We start from the raw sequence: 16,220 nt of genomic DNA, 5'->3' as shown, positions 1-16,220 counted from the left end.
GTTATGAATCAATCACGACTTGCTGACTTTTTCCCATGTTTTCTAACTCAGCGTCGCAACAGCTTTGAATTAAATTGCGGAAAATCAGCTGTTAGCACAGCATATTTAATTACTCGCCATTGCGCATTTGTGCAATACTACACGCTACAAAATTCACATGCTCGCTCATTCGCCGACGGGCGTTTATTGCAATTTTCAGAGTTTTGCAATCATGAAATATTAATTCTTAATTGTCGTTGGCAACGCTGAAAAGCGCACGCACTAGCATTTTGTTGCTCTTTTTATGTCATCAAATGTTGGCTGCTTGTTATGTTCGTATGTACATACATATGTTTGTTTTGTTATTGGCTTTCCTTATGAGAAAACAAAGCCTTTATAAAACGAAAAAGGAACAGTTATCTTGGTTTCTGTCGCATTTTTAAAGGGTCCTCTAAGTGGAGCGCTTGTAATAATGTCTGCGGGTGTAATTCCTACGAATTGTTTAGGGTACGAAAGAGCTTCTTCGGAATTGTTGTTGTTGTTGTCATCTATCACAATTTTGGAGTTTTTAAGAATATTTGAATAGGCTAAAGCTCCGTGGAAAGTGGTTATCCCGCGTCCCGTTGAATCGAGCGGTTCATCATTCTACAAATCAATAAGAAATGATGGCAGATTCGTATGGAAAGAACCTGAAGTTGCTTCGTCATCCACAACACCGGATCGATATCTAGCCTTCAACGATACAAATATTTCTCTTTTTTCATACGGCACATACTTATCGTGTACCCCTTTACAGCAAATATTTACTTCCATTGCTTGGCTTTGTTATGTTGCAATTACTGGCATTTATTGTTGCATGTTTGCATTTGCGAATCGCGTTCTGGTTGCAATCGCCTGCCTACAAGTAGCTGGCATATGTGCGAGTATGTATGTGTGCTGTTTCATTTCACGCTTTCAGCGGCTTGTTGGTTCTCTTTATTTTACTGATCATTTCTGATTATTCTTGCTTTACATGTCAATGCTTTATTTGCTCTTTATTTTAATTTGTATTTTTATTATTATTTGTCTTTACATGTTTTCAGTTTCTTTCTGCTTTGGCTGCGTGTTTTCATAATTTCGATTTTCTGTTCTTTTTTGCGTCGAGGCGTCGTAACTGGTTCACCTTGAGCAGCCTTTCGTGGCTGGCAGCCTACTGCTGTCTACCTGCTTGTGTCTCCACTCGTTCACTTTTGCCTTCGATTTGCTTCGTTTCGCTTGGTTGAAGTTTCGATTTCGCCGTCAACTGACTACGTTTTGCGCAAGAATCGCCCAAAACGGCGCAAAAGTATAACTATGTTCTGTGTATTGTTCTGTGGCATGCAACCTCGCAAGATTTCGCGCATGCAAGCCGCCATCGTTGTTTGTTCGTGTGTGTCTTATGGGTGTTGCAAGCGTTGTAAATGAGTGGGTTATGGCGGCTAAGAATTTGTTGCAGAACTTATATGCATACATGCTAACACTAACATATCTAGTCATTTTCGAGCTGTTGCAATAGCGTCAAAAAAAAGTTTGTAAACCCCTGTTACTAGCGTCACCACTGCGACGCAATTAAGAAATTCAATTTATTCTTTTGTGGTTTTCTGAGTTTTCGTGTGGAACACTGATTTCGAAGTTAATTTTTGTTAACCTAAAAACAGCAATTTGCCATGCGCATTTTGATTAGTGTATGTAATGTTAATTAGCAGTCTTGATTGCTTAATTTATTTGTACTTATGTATAGTATATACATATGTAAAGAAAAAGATTGCCTGTTAAATAATAAAGAGCATTTTGATTGTGGACAATTTCGAAATTCTGGATATGGCGAACAGCTTTAATTACTATGGAAGCTTTAGCGGAGCTTTAAAAGCTTGACTGACATAGTATTGTTTTTATTTCTAAAATTTTGTTTTTAGTTTTAGTTGAAATTATAAGCAATTCTTCTGACTTGAGAGATAGCGCTCTTTGTTTCGAAACAAAAACATTGACTTTGAAAAAAATATTCAGCCGGTTTTCGAAGCTTTCTTGGGAGATGAGGGAAGGCACCTGAATAGAGAGATGGAAAAAGAACTAGATAAAAGTGTCGACCAGCAAGAACGACGTGATGTCAAAATGATAAAAAACACTCAAATTTCGTTACATGCTTTAGTGGAGCTTTAAAAGCTCTACTTCCAAAAACTGGTTTGGTTTCAAAAACTAAATTTAAATTTTTAGTTAAAATTATAAGCAATTGTTTGGCTTAATAACATAATAACTATAACCTATGTGATATCGTAAAGAGACACATCTGTTTTATTAAAGGGCTTCAGATTCGACAGATAGCGCTTTTTATTTTGAAATAAAAAAACAGTGACTTTGGGTACTTCTTCTTATTACCGCAGTTTGTTGAAAATTTGTTTTTTTATAGCCTTCTAACTGTTTCCCTAGACTGAAATTATAAAGAATGTGCTTTGCAATTCTACGAGGTTGGTAAAATATTCAGCCAGTTCTCGAAGCTTTCTTCGGTGAAAAGAGAAGATAGCTGGAAAGTGAGTTAGAATAAATGGTCGAGCAGCAAGAAATGAAATCAAATACTAAAATTCAGTGAAAAAGGTCTTTTTTGTTGTTTTTTATTATGTGGAGAATTTAGTTTGAACAAAAGGTTGGCCAAATGATTACCACGGCTGCCTTTGCATATCTCCATCCGTTTACGTCAATTATCGATGACCCGGTGCAGCATTTCGGCAGGAATTTCGACTGTAGTGCGCTAAATGTTGTCTTCTAGCTCCTAGACGTTGTTGATTGATTGGCGTAAACTTTTGATTTAACATACCCCCCGAGAAAATAACCTACAGGCGTTTATTCGCTTCATTTTGGCGACTATTTCAATAGTTCATTTCTCGAAATTAGCGAGTCAGCAAACTTTGCACGTAATGAGTCCATGTTTAGACGTGAAATATGCGACCACTTTGTTGGAAATAGATATCAACCGCGTCGATTACATAAAATTCCGAAGAAAAGTCGGTCAGCGTCGTGTTATAACTTTGGCTATTGATTGTAACGGTATTTCCTTTCTCATTCATTCTCATCAAAAAAATATTAGGACTAAAAATGCTGTTCTACCATAATCCGAACCAAACGGTAATTTTTTTGGAGATAAAAAAGCATTCCTTGAACCACACGAGGATGTGAAATGTGTCTCATCTGAGAATGCGATATATCGATAAAAGTGATTTTGTGAATTTTTCGAAGAATTTGAATTTGCGTAATTATCTTTGACAATTTTCAAGAGTTGCACAAAAGTGAAACGTGGAGAGTGGGCAAAACTTCAGACACCTCGGTTATACTAACACCTATATTTCTATAAGCTTGTCTTCATATTAGTCCATTATTGTTCTTAGTTGTACTTGTTATTCTTGGAGCCGCATAAAAATTGTATTAGCTTTTATTGAAACTAGTCAATAAGCTGAGGTAATTAGGATGTATCCAGGCTGAGTAGGTGCCTTATCAGATAATCAATACCAGACGAAAATTTGTTGAGGCCTTTTTAAAGGATAATGAGATAAATGGTGCATTATAGGATTAAATTAAACAATTTTGTGCATTTCAAATTAACATTTTTTAATAAATTTTCACTTTCTTTTCTTTGCAGGTAAGCTGACTTTTCTGTGACTTTCTCAACTAATTGCAATGCAAATCGCCTGTAAGTTTTCCAAAAGCAAACTAAATAACTAATTAAATTAAATTAATTAGCTGTGTTATAATTTTCGATTGGCAAGGCGGGTGAATGAAACTAAATTTCTCTGAAAATTCACATCCACTAACTTGACACGCACTTGACCACATGCATAATGAATAGAATTAGACACATAACGCTATACCATATGTAATTACAACTACTCATGTGTGCATGTGTGCATGTGTTTGGTCACGCGCACCACCAAAACCTAATCACGTGTAAATTATACAAGTACAAAACGCCTCTAAGTGTAGTAAATATGTAAATATCTGTATACATATGTGTGTGTATTTGCGTGTAGCCACATAACAATGCATGCAAATTACGGTAAACAACCCACCTAGAAAGCCAACCCAACCCCGAAGTAATTCGAATGCATGGAACCACACCTGCCTGTGGGCACAGCAGCGCATAGCTGTATACATGAACACACACACACACACACATACATGCATTTATGGTCAAATGCAAATCCGCCCATATGTAGATAGATATCATGCTTTGCAACAACAATAGCAAAAGCTTCAGCAGCGGCAATTCAAGTAAGTGTCGCAATTTGTTGTTGTAGTGTTTGCATTAATTTTTGTAGTTTTCTTTTGCATAAATTTGTAATTTTATCAATTTGTATGTAGCTTGACTTTATTATTTTTTGCGTAAAAGTTTTGCTTAACCTTTAAATATAAGTAAACACACATACATACATACACACACATACATACACATGTGCATATTCCAACAAATATTAAAATTCCAAATAATTTGTGTATCTAAATATTTCCTTTTAATTCATTAAGAAAAGTACGTTGTAACAGTTCTATAAACAATTTTGACACTTCGTAGAGCTAACTAGAGTACCCACTATGGTATTTCTTCAGCTCCGATGAATAGAAAATGAATCGATGTCATTCATCGGAGTAGAACGTTTTCTATTCCCTGAAGAGGGTATGTAACGTTGGCAACGAAGTTTGTAGTACCCAAAAGGAAAAACCTACAAAATATATATTGGGTAGTCGAAAAAGTCTTTTCGTATTTTGTCTACCAATCATAATGTGTCATACTATATAGTGTTGGAAAGGTGAGATTTCGAATCGAACGATTGATTCTACATTTTACTGTCAACAACTGATGAGATTGAAGCAAGCAAACAACAAAAAAAAAAGGTCAGAACTGATCAACAGAAAGGGCTTCGTCTTCCATCAGGACAACGCTAGACTACACACATCTTTGATGACTCGTCAAAAACTGGAAGAGCTTGGCTGGGAAGTTTTGATGCATTCAACATATAGCCCTGACCTTGCACCAGCGAACTACCATTTGTTTCGGTCAATGCAGAACTCCCTTAATGGAGTAAAGTTGGCTTCAAGAGAAGCCTGTGGAAATTACTTGTCGCAGTTTTCCGCCGAGAAACCAGAAAAAGTTTACGCTGAGTTGAAGTTTGATTAGAAATACGAAAAGACTTTTTCGACAACCTATATAATGTATTAATAATTTGCATTTTCCGTTCGTCTGTCCCTCGGTTTTTGAGGTATTGCTTTAAAATTTTACGCAGATCCTTTTCTCCCAAAAAAGTGGCTCTTTTTTTGGATCCACCGATATCGGACCCCTATATCATATACATAGCTGCTATACAAACTGAACGATCAGAAGCAAGTGCTTATATGGAATACTTTTTCATTTGACGAGATATCTTCACCGAATTTAGTAGGGATTATTGCCGAAGCCAGTTATGCAAGCTCCGGAGAAACTATTTAGATCGTATAACTATAGCATATAGGTGCCACTCAAATTAGCCGAACAAAATCAAATTCTTAAAAGAAATCTTTTACATTTGAGAAGGGCATAGCTTCGATGCAACCGAAGTTAGTTGCAGTAAAATACAGAAAGGAAGACTCAGTTCGATAAGAGCCTTAATAAATGATGGTTCTTGCAATTTTGACCACAGCAATAGTTAAACTGATCCTCTTTGTTAGATTTTCGCCTCCGAACTTATCTGACATAAGTTTATTAAAAATTACTTTGTTTCAAGCTGTACCTGGAGGTTGTTTTTAGTGAACCAGTCCTACCACCAAATATACTACATGTTGTTTTCTTAAATAGTTTTTCCATTTCACTAAATACCTGATCTTATCAAGGCACTACCTCGCAAGTTAAACTAGTATACTGTTTTCTTGTATATAAATACAGTAGATCCAACAAACTATCGAATAAAATTGATTACAGATACTCATAAAAAATTACATGAAATTGAAATCAGTTCCACAAATTCTTATCAAATTATCTTTGAAAGTAAATAAAGCTGTTATATTTAGCTACAGCTTAGCTTGAACTAACTATGCAGCGACAAAATATCATAATTTTTCCCCTCAAAGCCAAAAAGTTTGTATAAAAAGCACCCAAAAATATGTGGCATACATTTACGAGCAGCTCGGCATATTGCAATTCATGTTATAAAGCTACATATACAAACATACATATATACACGCAGGAATATATTTCTAAAAAGCTTTGCCGCATTTCCTTCCTGCCTCACCATGCTCTACAGCTGCCATTGCGGCTGCCTCTTCTGAAGTCCAGCCGCAGCACAGGAAATTAAAAATTTTATGTTCTAAGCTATTGTTGTCATTGCCATAACTGTGCATTGTTTCCACATTTATTGTTGTTCTTTTAATCTCAAGCTGGCATTGTCAGTCAATTTTTTGTATGGTTTTTTGTTGCTGTTGGTGTGCTCGACGCTTGACAATTTGCCAAAAATTCATTTCCTGCCTCTGTGTGTACATTTATATACCATTATGTGTAGTTATGTTGGCTTAAGCTATAACAACACCAACAAATACATAACATTTTAATTACAAGAAATACTAATTTATATAAAATTGGCTGCCGACCAATACTATCACTACTATACGGTATAAGAATAAACAGTTAATTGAAAATACAGTTAACAGCTGCAAAATTTTATGAAAATTAATTATTAAATAAATGTACATTTGCTTGATTAATTTACTATGATTTATTAATTTAAATGGAATCTTGCTTATATAAATTTTGATATCCTTCACCTCAACTAAGTATTCATATAAGTAAATACTTAAGTACAAGGACACACCAAAGATCATCATAAATAACCCAAGTAAAGCTCATGCCATCACTGACCAATGCGTATTTGCGTATTTTTGGTATTTGATATTCCCAAAGTGTTAACCCAAATTTTCTATGATGAACGCAAACAATTAGATTCCGCAGACCCGTTTATTCAATTGCTTAGTCAAGTTAAAAGGCAGCCAATGGAGAATTTTTGTGGTGAGGCAATAGCAATGCATTAGATACATAAGCATAAATATTGTGCTAAATAACGGTAGAATTCATTCATTGACAGTTTGAGAGATATCCGCACAGCCGAGTTCGCACCTGTCTTAAAAGTTAAGTGAAGGTTCTAAAGACTGATGGGAAGAAATTTTAATTTGTTAGGAACGCTATGATAGCCAGTGGTAATATTGCATGAATTAGTCTGAATTTAATGTCTCGTGAATTTGCAATTATAGTGTTAAAAATGATTAAGCCGAGGATAAACTTAACACACTTCTCCTGAAATACGAAGTTAAGCATAGTTCGTACTAGTAAATATCAACAGATTTATACTTATTTCCTACATGTCCACGATAGTCATCGATAAAATTCTGAATCTGAAGCAAGCACCTGTGCTGCCGAATTGGTAGATGTTCGCACATCGAAAAAGTTATGATCAGCACTTCCAATCTTATGCTTTTAGCAATTGGTGGACATTTTAAGCAATATTTGCAAAGTGGGTTTAATATTGCCCGCTGCCACATTCATACACATTTTCTTAAATTTGTATGCTGACATAGCCAAGTTTCAATCCCACACTTAGCCATGACGCACACCATCCCAAAAACCGTGAACTACAATAAATTACTTTTTTGGTTTTCGCATGCACCTTGTTATAATTAAATTTTAAAATATTAAATGCTTTATTTTATATGCTCAAATAGACTTATATATTCATACGATAATATGCAGTCTTTTCATATTTATATCAATTAGCGGTGAAAAATATAACATAAATGTTTATTAAACACATAAATTTTAATTTACATAAATAAGACAAGCAAACAATTTAATATTTATTTATCATTTATTGTTTTCCCGATATTTACATGCCTGCGGTTAAAGAATAACATAACATACATAAATACCGTTAGGTGTATGTGCGTACGCTTTTAATTAGTAGGTAATGTTTTCATTTTTTTCCACAAGCATAAACATATTAGCTGCAAGCTTAAATTGAGTGCATAACGGACTGTGTGGCAATTATTGAAATTTATAAGAATTTTTAAAAATTTAATTAAATAAAATTAATTTAAATTTGCTTAAAAAAAGTTACGGTTCTATATATTGTTTTTTTTTATTATTCGAATAACTACAGAATTTTGGAAAGCTTCAAACCCTTTGTCAATCACCATGCAATCCAAAGCACTGCTTCAGTTAGCACGACTATACATGCATATACTTAGAATTAAAATTTTGTTTAATATATTCGTAGTTTGCTTCACAATTCAATCAATAATAAATTTGGTTCACAATTAAAACACTAATAAACTAACAACATGTGTATATGCGATAGATGTGAAAATGTTGCTCATACGCCCCGCCGAACATTTAATTCATCATATGAGTACAATAAAATGTTTGTTTTCGTACACTTTTCGTTGTTGTAGTAGTATCCAGTGACCACTCACGAAACAAACTACATGCGCACTATTGTGTTTGTGTATGTATGTGTGCATGTAAGTATGTATGTGTCTAAAATTTACGCATTGCATTGTTGGTTTCCCGCCGCTAAATTTTAATTTATGTACTTTTGGGAATTTCATGGTACCATACAATGTTTTGCTATGTTTTTTTGGAATTTTATTGTTTGGTGACTGTTTCTATTGGTATTGGTGTGGTCGTATTTATTACAGTTTTAACAAATTTAGCATGAATTTATTTACTACACGCTTGTGGTTGGTGTTAGTTCCCGTAACTATTAGTATGTGTTGTATTGTATTGTCTGGAAAATGCGTTAATAATAACCAGAAATTGTAAGAGAACTGTACATACAAAGCTTATACAATAAAAAGTACGTATTTTAGTTTTAATACAGTTTAAATGAAATAAAAATTATCATATTATATAAAATAAATATTAAAGATGGTAGCTTGTAGTGTAAATATTAAATTGTTATGGAGAAAAACTATTTTTTACTTATAATATAAATAAATTATTCGGAAGGTTGCAGAGCCATACCACATTATTATTCATACTCTCATTATCACCATATAGTTTCTGGAATTTTTATCCCAAAGTATTATCTAAAAAGTCAAAGTCAAGAAAAATGTTGTCGCATAACTCCGAAATTCTTCACAAAGGCACTTCTCAAAGTTACATATAAATTAAGAAAAAAATGTTTTCTCTTCTTGTATTAAATCAACGCTGTAACAATTTTGGCGAAGTCGAGAATGTCACCAAGTTCAAATAACATATTATGTTTGGATTCCACTGAAACTTTAATAATCGCCTTGCAGACTTAGGAATCATCTTTTCATCCAAAAGTCTTCTCTTCGGAAGTTATACACTTCGAAAATGGCTTGATCGAGCACTTGGAAAACTTTTCTTAATTATTTTGATATAATAATACGATGGACTCAACTAGATAATAAACATTTGGTATCGAAAAATGTGAATGTAGTAAAAATACTTAGAAAATTTCCACCTGCGTCTCAAAAAGAGGCTTTAAAAGGCCACAGTCATTTTTGGCATGGATACGAATTTTGGGTACAAATTAGTAACACAAACCGAATATCGATTGACTTCATACTAAATAATTTAAAAAACTGCTTAAAAAGGTTGCCACCTGTTAAACAATTAAATGAAGGAAAGCATTTATGGTTGTAACATGACGGGCATATATAAAAGTGCTCGTATAGTACTTTTAGTAGGTTCATAGGCAGAGTGAAATTGAAACAATTATTGTGTACAATATTTACTGTTTGTCGAACAGTTTTTTTTTTCAAAAATTTAAACTAAATTAAAATTCGTAGAATTTAATAATATTTTTTATAGTATATGTCGTCACCTAAAATGCAAAACAGCGTATCGTCAAAAAAAAAAATTAAAAATCGTTGTCAGATATAATAAGCAATATATAACCATTTTATAACCAAAACTGGAATATTGTTTCAATATTAGTGGTTTCTGTTATATCGTTTTTCCTTCGCGTGTAAACTTATGAAAAGTGATGCCACGTTATTTTGCACTTTAGGTGACGATATGCATATTTAACAATAAAGAAACAAATGAAAAAAAAAGTTCTTAAAAATTTTAAATCGTTTTACACATAAAAATCAATCAGGAGAAAAATTATGGTGCAAAAAAACTGATCATAAGTTCATCGGATGACGAACTATTTGGTGATAAGTTTGTTTTTGATTTTAATGTTAAATTTTTTTAATCCTTCACACTTCAGTGGCTTTATGGTGTTAAAGGAATTTCCATTTAATTTCTCCTAATTTTAATTTATTATAACTTCTCTTTTAATTATCCCTCAACCAAATCAATAAATTACAACATTATCGAGTTTTTTTTTGCCAACACATTAGTAAATTTGTAATTGTGTGAGATTATAATGAAATCCAAACTTGCCTCCAAACTACTGTAATAATAAATTCTCACCATTTTGTGCGTTGTAATTATAAATTGTTTTCCTTTTCGGGCTTACATAAATGGAAAATCCGATAAATAGTTTCCATACGTGCATATTATGTACTTCATTTGATGGCGCTAAAAGGCAAATATTCGCATAACTTGTGATTATTTATAATGTTATTATTAAATGTACATAAATTCAAATTGTTGCACAGTGGGTGAAAGGCCACTTCCTCATTTAAAAGTTCTAAATTATATCCGAATACTCTTAATTGAGTTTAATTTGCTAAAAATCATTATGTAAGCCATGAAAATAAATGTTTAATAATTAATCGTAATCTCAAACTTAGAATTTAAAATGAAAAGAGTTATTGTCAAGTACACATGGGACACCTGTGGGTCTTATCCGCTGATAGGCTTCGTCGCTTTCTGACTAAAAGTCATATCTCACAAAATTCACGATTAAAGAAGTGATTAGTCCGGCCTTAATTTTACTTTAAATCCAATAAAACAGATAAAAAAGAGTATTCATGACTGATATTACTTCACACTCAATTCAATTCGTTCGATTCTTTCTCCTTCCTTCCTCCAGCGAATATGTAATATTTCTAACTTCGCTTTATCATACGTAGGTTGCCTTTTAGATTTCGGGATTTAGCAAACGTAGTGTGGCAATCTGGCAACTCAAAACTTGATGGTAAAGTTTGACATTTTTAATGTTACATTTACCCAGAACGTTTTGACATAAAAGCGCTCTTTGTGTTGTTTACAGTAACTGAAAATATTCGTCTTGACCAAAAAATCAAATTGAATCGCAAACATTTTCGCACGATTTTTTACAACTTTCTGCGTAGACTAACTCGGCAACAGTGTATCGAAATTGAATTCAATTTTGAATGAAGCTCCATCAATGACCAGTGTGGATCGATCACATGCACTAAACCTAAGTAGTTCAAAATCAGTTGTTGTGCCAGGAGCTATTAATGCCGAACGCAAACTAATATTGCAAGATCGTCAGGTGATCTATCGTGAGATAGAGATGACTATCAGCATTAGTGGGATCAGCATACATTCAAAGTTGCATAAACATTCGGCTGTAAAAAATGTTTTACATTTGATTTCACATAATTTGTTAATCGCTCAAGAAAGTCTAGTGTCGCTTGATCGAGATAAATGTTAAAAAATACGATAGCGGTGCTTCGAAACATGTTTATGGAATCGTGACAGATGATAAATCATTTTCGCGTATGCGCTCAAAAGTAAAAATCAGACGACTGTAAGGGTGTTTCAAGACGAACTGAACCCAACAAAAGTTGTTTGCGCACGAAGCAGTTCCAAGCAAATGGCTGTCTAAATTTTTGAAAACACTAAACATGTCGCAACCATACCAAAAGAATAGCTCAGAACAGTGAATTCTGAGTGCTATGTAACCATTTCTTTGCCAGTTGTCTTTCAAAAAATCAAGTAAACCACCTGCAAAAGACGGATCAGTCTTTACCATGACAATGCCAACTCTTATACAACGACCAGCGACAACTACATTTTTGAGCACTCAAAACATAGATTTTATGAGTCTTCTACAATATATTCACCAACACCTGAAGGGTGGTTAATGTGCTCAGGACGAATGTTTTGAAGATACCTCAATCAGAGCTGCTTCGACATGTGCTTCGTTCTAACGCTTGCAAACGTGTATAGATCTTAATGAATAATATTTTGAAAAACAATAAAACAATTTTCGTTGAATAATATTTGTCTTTGTTTCCTTAAGGGGGTATTCTGGTCTAGAAGCATGAATTTCAGGTAATTTTTAAAGTGTCGTAAAAAAAAGGCAATTAATATTTTTACTATCCATTTTTTATCAGTTATTTGTAAATTTTAGAAGAGTATAGAAAGAAATTAAAAACTAAAAAAAGTAAAAAATTTCAAAAATTATGAGCTGACGAAGTGCGGGTCTCTAAAAATTTTCACGTGACCAAACCCATGATTTCAACCCTCCTAGTTATCTGAAACCAAAAAAAAAACAAGATTGTTAATCTAGAATAATGTCGCAATGGCCGGAACTACGGAAAAGTGGTAAAAAATTTTTTCACAAAATGGCGACTGCCTGAAAAAAAAAAGTTTTTTTAGATCACTCTTTCTGACTATTTCGAATTTTTTACAAATAATAAAAATAAAATTTGGGGAACTAGTTCTAACCATAAAGAATGCCGGGTCAAAAATCGCTCCTAGAACCTGAGAAATATCGTTCCAAAAAAATTTGAAAACCAGTGTGGATGCCGGGTCACAAAAATGCCTATATCTCCGAAAATAATTTGAAATTTGAAAAATCCTCTTGTACATTATTCTTGAATAGTTAAACTTTGAAAATATAAAAAAAAATTCGATTTTTTTAAATTTCTAGACCAAAATACCCCCTTATCCCGAAATATAAAAACAACCTACGTACTACTGAGTCAACCAGCCTGATATACTTAGAATTTAATATTACTCTTGTGGGTTACTCAAAGCCCTTATTCTGCTTAATAGGCAATTATTATAATTTCTTAATTAAAATATGATTATTAACAAAATTAATTTTTATTTAGTATTTTTACTATAATTTTTTTATTATTTATACAAAGTATGAAGGTCATGCATCAAACATTAAAAAATAGTAGCATAAAATTAACGGTAATTGAAATTCATAACATTTGTAAATATAAAAAAAGTTAAAAGTAACGCACTAAATTAATAATGTAGAAAATAAAAAATATCGCACATTTTACTTTTAAAATAATATTTCACAATTTCAATACTTAAGAAACCTTTTAAATAAATATTTAATTCAATTAATGCATAAAACGTTTAGTGCAGCAATTCTTTTCTCTTTTTCTGGTTCTTATTATTACAGGTTTCAGACACCAATAAAAGCCTTCACCTGCCTGACAACAGCAAGGTAAGCGATTTTTCCTCAAACACATTTGTTAACTACTGTTTTTGATTAATTTGTATGTATATGCTTTAAGGTATGAATATTTGAGTTATTTAAATGTGTTATTATAAATACAAAAACGCATAAAAAATGGCAAAACAAAAACTTAATAATATTAATAACTAATTTACACGTTCTATCAATTCAATTGGCATGTTTTTTTAGTATAAACAAAATCAATTTGTACGGCTGTTTCAATAATTTTGCAAACGTTTATTTATGTGCATGCAAAAAATTGGCATCGTGCGTCGAAATTTTGGCTCAAATATTATTCAAAATTCTTTTAGTTTATTTGAGGCTATATTATGTGAGTTATTGTATTAAATATTAAATAAGAAACTTTATAAATCTGAATACGGAAAATATGATGGCAATATCATTATCTTTACTTTTTATAGTTTAAAAATAGTAACAAAAATTGAATATTATTTTGTATTTATTTGTTTCACTAAAATTGAAACATTTGTGTGAAACTTCTAAACTTTTCTTAAGATTACATTAATATAAATTAACTTGAAACATTTTCGATATGGGTGATTCCATTCAAAGTTTTCATTCCAATTTTCTAACAAGGCTTTCGCATGTTTAAAATTTAAAGAATGTTGCAACGAATCCATTCCTTTGATATCCTACAAATGTCATTTATTCAACTCCCATTAAAAGTTATTTGAGAATTTGTTTTAAGTTTTCGCTCGGAACTGTCTCTCTTGGGCGCCCACTAGTTTATCGTTTTCTGCAAACAACTTATGAATGGTAGCTTCGCCTGAAACATACCCTTGATTATGCTTATCCAGCTGCTTCGCAGAGGGAAAAATAATATCCCCGTCTTTTGAATAAAAATCTTAAAAAAAAAACCAACACATTCAAGTCGAGACTATGGATTTCATAGAAATATACGAGCTTTCAGCCTGTCTGAGTTGGAATCGCAGTTCTAGCCTCACGGTAATTTCACCCAACGTCGCAGTGTTTTCTAATTCTCATAGAGTTATGTCTCTTTGATTATAAGTATTATGCAAGAAGATCAAGAAGAACAATTTACGGTGGCTTCTGTTAGAAAAATCAGCTTTGAGAAAGAAAAGGGCATAAAATGCTAAGTTGAGGCTAACTGCATTTGTTCAAATTTATTTTTAAAGATTAAAGTAAACTGAAATATTCTGTTTAATATTTAAAGAAACAGATCTAATTTTACAATCTACTACTTAATTTGAATCAAATTTGCTGCAATGTCCATTTCGAAAGAATTCCTCTCATCATTGCCTGTTGCACATATATTTAATTGCATTTCTCGGCAGCAAATTGTTGAATTTATTAATTTGATTTGAAACTGCAAACGAACAAAAAGAAGAATATTGGCATTTCAATTTAAATTAAAAGATCTTCCTTTTGGTTGCCTTCAATTTTGAGCAAGTTTAAGCGTTTATTTGCTTTAAAGCGTCTTCTTTAAATTTCTGCTAAATTGCGCACAAAAACAAATACAACCGCCTACCAGCGCACAACTTGACTTTCGAATATGTCTAAAAGGGAAATGAATTTGCATTGCCTTGTATTTTTCATTCAAAATCGCAAATATGCGGAAAACCGAAATAAAATGGCCCTTAGACATTTACAAATAGCAAGAACAGCCCCCTTGGTGGCTCTCGGTGCTTGCTTGCTGAAGTGTGCGTATAGTGGGTGTGACTAAGGCATTTTCACTATACAAAATTAATTTGCTTCAAACACGCAAAGCGTGAACTAAAAATTATGCCAAAAACATGAAGAAGGACAAAGACACCACACACACACATACATATGCATGCATGTATGTGTAGGTATTTCCAAGCTGATTGTTTTGTAGTTTTAAAGCCTTCGCCTCAGTTCAATCGATTCACCAATGTTATTAGAAATTTGTCGAAATTTCTATTGTTTGGCCCAAAAATTCAAAAATCAGAAAATAAACAAGAATTAAAATGGAAAATGGCCTGCATGCACTGTCTATGGCAAATATGTGTGAATTTGTGCAGTCAGCCAGATAAATGTAAGCAGCCTTCGAACGCCTTTTTTGCGCTTTGAGCCTTAACACACACACACAGACACCTACAAATGCTTCCCCTGCATGCCCTTTGCCACCGTTAAGTCAAAATTGTATGCACATGTATGGGTGTGTGTTTGCTTATTTAAACGTATTATGGTCTGTTATTGTTTCATGCTGTTATGTAATTTGTTAAATACATAAACACATTCTAAAACCGCCTTATACGTTACACAATATGCCGACTTATGCAACAGCAATCCCAGTGGCGCACAGAGGTGAACCTAGTAGAGATGGTTGTTTGGTTAATTAGAAGCGAATTAACGAATTCGAATATAGTAAATGTCAACTTTAGCAATAAAATAATGCTTTTTGCCTAAAACGAATATTACCTTGCATTACGTCATAATTTCAGCATTAATTTGCATTAGGAAGACAAAAATTAAGCCAGATTTCTTACTAATGGCAGAGACGTAGAGTGCTTTGAGTGTCTGGCAATCACTTCGTGGATCACAGATTCATATCCTGTATATAACAAAATCACTACTTAACTGCAATGATATTTCCATTATTGCTTAAGCCTGCCAGTAGTAAACCCCCTAGGGTGTTGCTAATATGAATAATTTCTTAAAGAATTGATCGTAAATCATGTGGAATCACTCATTTCCAGCACAACTTTAACAAAAAGAATTACACTAACTCTACTCTTATTATTTATTCTTTACAAATGGCGCCTTTGAAAATAGTCGTTACGTATACGCCCTGACGTGCACTGTGTTAAACTTTACATAATAAATCCGCAGACGCCGGAGATTCAA

The 16,220-nt window shown here is 33.0% G+C and overlaps 2 protein-coding genes across 7 annotated transcripts in view; one reads left to right on the top strand and one right to left on the bottom strand.

Moving 5' to 3' along the window:
* LOC126757669 (poly(U)-binding-splicing factor half pint) overlaps positions 1-16,220 on the top strand; it is a 277,161-nt gene that overhangs the window by 157,232 nt on the left and 103,709 nt on the right. For 5 of the 6 annotated variants that reach the window (XR_007666766.1, XM_050471760.1, XM_050471766.1 and 2 more), the window contains exon 3: positions 13,314-13,358. The exons of the other annotated variant lie outside the window; for it this stretch is intronic. Coding sequence is in view for 4 of the 5 variants with exons in the window: in XM_050471760.1 (XP_050327717.1) it covers positions 13,314-13,358 (45 nt within the window). In the remaining variant the exon portion in view is untranslated. The remainder of the gene's footprint in view (positions 1-13,313; positions 13,359-16,220) is intronic. 6 annotated transcript variants of the gene reach the window in all.
* The window catches only part of LOC126757750 (60S ribosomal protein L3), a 275,465-nt gene that overhangs the window by 211,078 nt on the left and 48,167 nt on the right, over positions 1-16,220 (bottom strand). The window lies entirely within an intron of this gene.

This window comes from Bactrocera neohumeralis, chromosome 2 (genome assembly GCF_024586455.1).
Source record: "Bactrocera neohumeralis isolate Rockhampton chromosome 2, APGP_CSIRO_Bneo_wtdbg2-racon-allhic-juicebox.fasta_v2, whole genome shotgun sequence".
NCBI lineage: Eukaryota > Metazoa > Arthropoda > Insecta > Diptera > Tephritidae > Bactrocera > Bactrocera neohumeralis.
The sequence above is the reverse complement of the archived record's forward strand: the minus strand, read 5'-3'. Positions and strand labels throughout refer to the sequence as shown.